Source organism: Phacochoerus africanus, chromosome 11, assembly GCF_016906955.1.
Source record: "Phacochoerus africanus isolate WHEZ1 chromosome 11, ROS_Pafr_v1, whole genome shotgun sequence".
Lineage (NCBI taxonomy): Eukaryota > Metazoa > Chordata > Mammalia > Artiodactyla > Suidae > Phacochoerus > Phacochoerus africanus.
In genome coordinates this window covers 123,097,846-123,105,774 of record NC_062554.1, presented here as the reverse complement: position 1 = coordinate 123,105,774, position 7,929 = coordinate 123,097,846, and the positions used below count along the sequence as shown (strand labels likewise).

Below are 7,929 nucleotides of genomic sequence, written 5' to 3'. Positions count from 1 at the left end.
ATTGTAAATAGCTCTGCTATAAACATTGGAGTGCATTATCTTTTCAAATTAGAGTTTTCTCCAGATATATGCCCAGGAGTGGGATTGCTAGATCACATGGTAACTCTATTTTTAATTTTTTAAGGAATCTCCATACTGCTTTCCACAGAGGCTAAACCAATTTTTGTTCTCACAAACTGTGTGGGAGGGTTCCATTTTCTCCACACCCTCTCCATCATTTATTATTTGTAGACTTTTTAATAATGGGCATTCTGACCAGTGTGAGGTTCGCCATAGTTCTGACTTGCATTTCTCTAATAATTAGTGATGGTGAGCATCTTTTCATGAGCCTATTGGCCACCTGTATGGCTTCTTTGGAGAAATGCCTATTTAGATCTTCTGCCCATTTTTTTTATTGTGTTGTTTGGTTTTTGTTATTGAGTTGTATGAGCTGCTTGCATATTTTTCAAATCCAGCCCTTATCAGTAGTATCATTTGCAAATATATACATATAAAAGCTTTGAAAAAGTTGTCATATCATTTGTTTATGATTTCCTTTGTTGTGCAAAACCTTAAAAGTTTGATTAGGTCCTATTTATTTTTGCTTTTAATCCTATGCCTTGGGAGACTGACCTAAGAAAGCATTGCTATGATGTCAGAGAATGCTTTGCCTATGTTCTCTTCTAGGAGTTTTATGGTGTCATGACTTATGTTTAAGTCTTTAAGCCATTTTGGGTTTATTTCTGTGCATGGTGTGAGAGTGTTCTAACTTTATTGATTTATGAAGCTAACTTCATGCAGCAGCAGTTTTCCCAGCACCACTTACTGAAAAGACTGTCTTTTTCCCATTTTATATTCTTGGCCGCTTTGTTGAAGATTAATTGACTGTAGGTGTGTGGGTTCATCTCTGGAGCTCTATTCTGTTCCACTGATCCATATGTATGTTTTTGTGCCAATACCACACAATCTGGATTACTGTAATTTTGTAGTATTATCTGAAGTCTGGGAGGTTATGCCTCCTGCTTTGTTTTTTTCCTCAGGATTGCTTTGGCAATTATGGGTCTTTTATGGTTCCCTATAAATTTTAGGATTATTTGTTCTAGTTCTGTGAAAAATGTCATGGGTAATTTGGAGTTCCCATCGTGGGTTCAGTAGGTTACAAACCCAACTAGTATCCATGAGGATATGGGTTTGATCTCTGACCTTGCTCAGTGGGTTAAGGATCTGGCATTGCCATGAGCTGTGGTGTAGATCGCAGATGCAGCTCAGATCTGGCATTGCTATGGCTGTGGTATAGGCCATTAGCTATGGCTCCGATTTGACTCCTAGCCTGGGAACCTCCATATGCCACGAGTGTGACAAAAAAGTCATGGGTAATTTGATAGGGATTATATTAAATCTGAAAATTTCTCTGGGTAGTATGGCCATTTTAACAATATTAATTCCTCCAACCCAAGAACATAAGATACCTTTCCATTTCTTTGAATCATCTTCAATTTCCTTCATTAAAGTTTTATAGTTCTCAGCATATAATTCTTTTACCTCCTTGATGAAGTTTATTCTTATTTTTTTAATGTGGTTTTAAAGGGATTGTTTACATTCCCTTTCTGATACTTCATTATAAGTGTAAATAAATGCAACCAATTCCTGTATGTTAATCTTGTATACTGCTACCTTGCTGAAATCATTTATCAGTTTTAGTAGTTTTTGTGTGGAGCCTTTAGCATTTTCTCTATATAGTATCATGTCATCTGGTGTATAATGACAATTTTACCTCTTTCCTACCAATTTGAATACCATTTATTTCGTTTTCTCATCTGATTGCTGTGGCCAGGACTTGCAATATTATATTGAAAAGAACTGGTGAGAGTGGGCATCCTTGTCTTGTTCTAGATTTTAGAGGGAAGGATTTCAGCTTTTCACTGCTGAGTATTATATTGTCTGTGGGTTTCTCATAAATAGCTTTTATTATGTTGAAATATGTTCCTTCTGTACCCACTTTGGTAAGAGTTTTTATCATGAATGGATGTTGAATTTTATCAAATTCTTTAGAAAATTTAAAATTACATATGTGACATTTGATATCTATGGAACAGGTCATCTAAATAGTTGTCTAATTCTGTGTTTGAGGGTGTATGTAGAGACTTATGCCTTCAAATTGGAAGCCCTTTGAGGATAAGAACTAAGCCATAGAGAAGAATCTGAAAAAGACTGAATATATGTATAACAATTACTTTGTTGTACATAAGAAATTATCACAACATTGTAAATCAACTATACTTCAATAAAATTTAAAAATAAAAAAATGGGCATTCCCTTTGTGGCTCAGTGGTTAAAAAACCCAACTAGGATCCATAAGGATGTGGGTTTGATCCCTGGCATCGCTCAGTGGGTTAAGGATCCGGCGTTGCTGTGAGCTGTGGTGTAGGTCACAGATGAGGCTCGGATCCCACGTGGTTGTGGCTATGATTGTGGTGCTGGCCAGTGGTTATAGCTCTGATTTGACCCCCAGCCTGGGAACTTCCATATGCCGTGGGTGCTGCACTAAAATAGCAAAAAAAAAAAAAAAATTGTTAAATAGAAAACTATGCCACGTACTTTGTTGTTGTTGTTGTTTTTCTTTTTAGGGCGGCACCTGTGGCATATGGAGTTTCCCAGGCTAGGAGTCAAATCAGAGCTATAGCTGCCAGCCACAGCCACAGCCAAAGCAATGAGGGATCTGAGCCACATCTTTGACCTACACGACAGCTCATGGCAATGCCAGATACTAACCCACTGAGCGAGGCCAGGGATCAAACCTACATCCTCATGGATACTAGTTGGGTTTGTTAACCACTGAGCCCCAGTGGGAACTCCTATATATATATTTTTTATATGCCTGCTGTACTGGAGAATCCATAGCAGTAAATTCGTATTTTATGAAATTCCTGAAGGCAGTCTGGTTTATTCTGGTATTTCATGCCAGACAAGCCGCAGCAGCTGTGCCTGTGGCCCCTCAAGAATGTGGGGTGGAGAGTTTCCATTGGGGCAGAATGGAAACGAATCCAACTAGGAACCATGAGGTTGCACGTTAAATTCCTGGCCTCATTCAGTGGATTAAGGATCCAGCGTTGCCATGAGCTGTGGTGTAGTTCACAGATGTGGCTTGGATATGGTGTTGCTGTGGCTGTGGTGTAGGCTGGCAGCTGTAGCTCCAGTTGGACCCCTAGCCTCAGAACCTCCATATGCCATGGGTGTGGCCCTAAAAAGCAGAAAAAAAAGAATGTGGGGTGGGGGGGGGGTAGGGGAGGCAGGTCTGAGGGGAGTCTCTCCATGGAGCAGCCAGGACATGAAGGGTCTCCATGGGCTCCTGCGGTCAAGCTGAGTTTACCTCATGAAACTCTTGCCATGTACTTGGTATCCACAGACCTTGGAGCTGTCTGCCAGCTCTGTTAATCATTCACCACTGTTGGCTTCCTTCTTGGCTACTTGTGGGCAGTGTCTGGTTTGGGATGGGTGATTCCTATCTTCAAAGTCTTGATCAGGACATTCATTTTTAATGAACAACATGCAGCCTAAGTGCCTGGCCAAGGTGGGGACCTGAGCAACCTGGATGGGACCTTACGTGGGGCTCCTTGTCCTCACAGGTGCAATTTTCAACCTCACATTGCTACTGGGTCAGTGCTACTGTTCTCTCTCCCCCTCTGACCACTGGCTCATAACTGCCAAGAATAATTGGAGAGAGGAGTGTGGAAGCTAGAGGAAGCTCTGCTGCCCCCACATCACGAAGATCCCAGCCTCAAAGTACTAGAAGCAACATTAAGAGCAACCAAACACGGCATCTCTTGAGACCTGCAGACCACATGCTTCCTGTCCCAGCCCGAAGATACAGAAGGAAGTGATGACCCCTGTACTTCTCAGAGCACATCCAAGAACCCACGAGAATCCCTGGGGTTCTCTCCGCCTGACTTACTTTAGAAGTGTCACTTGGATTTTCCTTTGAATCTCCTTCCTCTGAGCCTTGAGCCCTCCTAGGGTTTTGATAGTTCACCCAAAAGTGAGAAGGAGACAGGAGCTAAACATGTTCCCTTCCATGTAACAATATTCATACACTCTTATTTCCACTTTAGTAGAAAGTTAAGTTGAATACTTAATTTTTTTTTCAGATGAGGAGTATGACATGCAGCAAATCAAGAGCGAACTGTAGTGAGAACCCAGATTTCTGACTTCTAGTGATCATGCTCTTAGAACTGTGCTTCTATACCTCAGGGGTCACCTCCAGATTATGGAACTGCAGATGATTTGTAGTGCTCTTCCTTTTATTTATTTTTTTGTCTTTTGTGTTTTTAGGGCTGCCCCTGTGGCATATGGAGGTTGCCAGGCTAGGGGTCAAATCAGAGCTGTAGCTGCCAGCCTACACCATAGCAATGCCAGATCCGAGCCAAGTCTGTGACCTACACCACAGCTCACGGTAACACCAGATCCTTAACCCACTGAGCGAGGCCAGGGATTGAACCTGCATCCTCATGGATCTTAGTCATGTCCTGAGCCACGACAGGAACGCCTGCTCTTCTTTTTAAATAATGTATTTTACCTGATTTTTCTACAATGATTATACATTAATTGACTAAAAAAAACCCCTGATATTAAAATTTAAAATAAGCAAATTCCCTCAGAAAGATGCATTAAGCTTTTTCTAATTTACCTTCACATTCAAATCCCTAGCCCTACCAGATCTCTCAATAGAAAGAATAAATTTGAATTACTGCCATTCTCAAGGGCAGATAGGGATTTAATTTTCTCTGGAATTAAGTGGACTTGAGAAAGTGTAGGTGTTTGGGTAGATGTGAGGTCTCACAGGCAGTGCTGTGACCTGGGTGTCAGTTATTCTCCTCTCCACTAGGGGCGCTGTCAGCACAGAGGTACTGCCTCCCCGCCCCACAGCACCGCTTGTACCCGAAGGAGGGATGATTGTGCAGAAGACTGTGATGTCAGTACCACTGGTGTTGAGTGGTGAACTTCCTCTCACCTCAGCATTATTATCACCCCCCAGAGAAATGTATTCCATGACCTCCTTCAATAAACTCATAATCATTTGTGGGCTTCACGTTCCCTGTAGTTTGTTCTTCACCATTCTCTCTGCCTTATACTCGGCTGGTTGTTACCCAATACCTAGAACTCTGTCTTCTGAGGTGCATTAGACTCCAGTGGAGTAATAGGTAAAGGAAGCTGATGAGCTAATTCACATTACAATATAAATGGCTGGTGTTCCTTGTGGTGCAGCGCATTAAGTATCTGGCACTGTCACTGCAGTGGCTCAGGTCATCGCTGTGGCGTAGGTTTGATCCCTGATCTGGGAACTTCCACATGCCACAGGTAAGGCCAAAAATAACTTTTTGTTTTTAATGGCCAACACTAGTTTACTGGAGTTACTCCTCTCAATACCACCTGCATTTTAGGGTTTACACCTTAATCCTTTGAATCAGTTAGGGACAGATTATGGGAATATGGATTTCTTATGGATATTAGACCACACACATTTGCAGTGAAGAAGACCATGGAAAGCTGTTGCATCTCTGCGGTGTGGTGGTCTGGAGGTCATTTCAGCGCAGGGTGGCAGCGATCAAGAGGAAGCATCCTACATTAAGTTTGAGAAGAGGAAAGACAAACCAGAACCTATGAAGACAGAATGGAGCCTGTATGTTCCTCTCATCACCTCCTATGTCAGTGGCAGGTGGCCTGCAGAAGAAGCTGGTGCCCTTCACACTAAGAGAAGCTGGGAGAGCTATAGGCCTGGCTGCCCACGCAAAGCTAAGCCAGCAGATCAGTAGCCAAATGCATGAGCTACAGTGGTGCCTGGTACCCTACACCTTCAGAATGTCTTGGATTGCTGCTTCACTTCCACCTTTAGATTCTCATGTAACATTCTCTTGGAGCCAACCCAATCTGGAACCATACAGGGAGGTAATGCCAGGAAACATGGCTCAAGCTTACTCAGGTTGATGTGGTACAAAATGACCAGTTCCTTAATATCAAAAGGTAGCTTTTCAGATCCATTTATTGGCTGGTGGAGATGTTGAAGTGGGGGAATAAAGGCATGAATGTGAAAAGATAAGGGGAGGAGAGGGAGAGAGCTTTCTTGAGGATCCTCAGAATGTGTCTATAAAAGAAGACTAGAAAAGCCAGAGAAGTGTGAAATATGTACTACATGCTCATATATCCAAATGTTTTTAATTATATGTATCCAGAAAGAAAACCTTGAATGGGGCCAAAGTTATGGCTGAGAAGTACTGAAGGACACCCGAGGATGTGTGAGTGCCCAGGCTTCCTCTGGTACCACAGCAAATCCCTAACCCCATCCCATGCTCCTCTCTCCTGAGTGCGGGGCAGTATCAGCAGAAGGGAGCCATGGGAGAGAGAGACAAGTGTGACCAAAAGCACCCCAAGGGCCTGAGAGGGAGCCCCTAAAGGCACATTCATCAGCTTTCTTCTTTGGCAGAAGCCAATGTCCCAGAATGGAACGGAACAATGATGTTTATGCCACCAAAGTCGTAGGCTTGTTTCAAGAAACATTTCCTCTCTGTGGGGGAGCAGTGGGTGGCATGAAATGATAAAAGTTGGTGGAAGGCAATTCTCTTCAAAGTCTAGACCTTGAAGTGGCCCCAGAAAGTACCTGAGTTTTCCTCTTCTCGCCTTCATCAGACAGATTTGTAGGTCAATGGGAACCTTTATCGGTCATGTGTACCCAGGGCTGTTTCTTCTCTCGTATGGTTTGTATCAAGCAGGAGTGGTCTCCAAGGCTGTGATATTCAATGACTCTCTCCTGTATCCTTCATCCCCTCCCAGGAGTAAGGGGAGATGGGCCAGGCTGTGGAAAATATCCTACGGAGGACTGCTGAAGATGCTGGCTGGCTCCCTCCTGATAGCCTATGAGATCAGCTGTGTTAAGGGGGGGCTGATGCTGATGAACAGAGAGCTCCCGCCGCGATTTATGTACGCCAAACAGTGGCAGCACCTCACCATGTTCATCCTCCTCGCCCTCAACGGCTGCGTAGACGGTGTGAGCAAGAACTTCCTGCCTCAGCGCTGCGTGCTCCTAGAAAAAGGGACCCTTGTGCTGACCTTCTACGTGCTCCTGCTGCTGCTGGTGTCACATGTTCAGGACTCGTCGGGGGTGGAGCTGCAGGTTCACGCTCTGCTCATCTTGGTGGTGTTCCTGCTGATGCTGCTGTTCACCATAGAGCTGTGGGCTCCCGACACGTTTCAACTCTTGGTGATCAAGTCCTTTCTGTTTCAGATGATGGGCTCATGGCTGATACAAGCAGGCTTCATTCTCTACAAACCAGTCAGTGGCTACCCATGGCTGGACAATGACATCAGTGACATCATGTTTGTCACCACCTTCTTCTGCTGGCATGTGATGATCAATGCCTTGTGCCTGCTGGGAATCTATGGCATCTCTGCCTTTTGGCATCATTGTTACCGTCCCAGCTGGAAGCTGACGGGGTCCAGGGAAGCTTCATGTTACACGAGCACTGTGGGACCCCTCTACAAATTGCTGCAGGAAGTGGAGCAGTCAGAGAAAGATGACCAGGCTCTTCTCCTTTCAAAGAGCTCACCCTGAGAATGATTCTGGAATGCCTGGTCCACTGTCCACCGCACCTGCCTCCTTGTGGGTTCTCTCAGACATGTGTATTGTACCCTCTTTGGTCCCCAGTGAAAGTCATGGCCATGAAGGAGAGCCACTGATCTCCACCTGCTGGTGCATCTCCTGTCCCTGAACCTCTAATGGCTGAGGAGATGAGGAGATGCTGATGGGACTGCCTGGGTCGGGAAAGAAGGAAGGAAGAGGATCAGGGGATAGGCTAGTGTGCAAGGAGAGCCATGGGGGGAGAGAATGCAATAGAAGCTGGGGGGGGGCGGTCTTCAAAAGAGAAGAAAGTCCAGCAGTCTCTGGGCACAAGAAACTGC

The 7,929-nt window shown here is 44.3% G+C and overlaps 1 protein-coding gene across 1 annotated transcript; it reads left to right on the top strand.

The window, feature by feature from the left end:
* Nucleotides 1-6,676: 6,676 nt before the first annotated feature.
* TEDDM1 (transmembrane epididymal protein 1) lies at nt 6,677-7,582 on the top strand. Its single transcript, XM_047753197.1, has one exon. It carries the CDS (start codon nt 6,677-6,679, stop codon nt 7,580-7,582), a length of 906 nt encoding a protein of 301 aa, XP_047609153.1.
* The last annotated feature ends 347 nt before the right edge of the window (nt 7,583-7,929 follow it).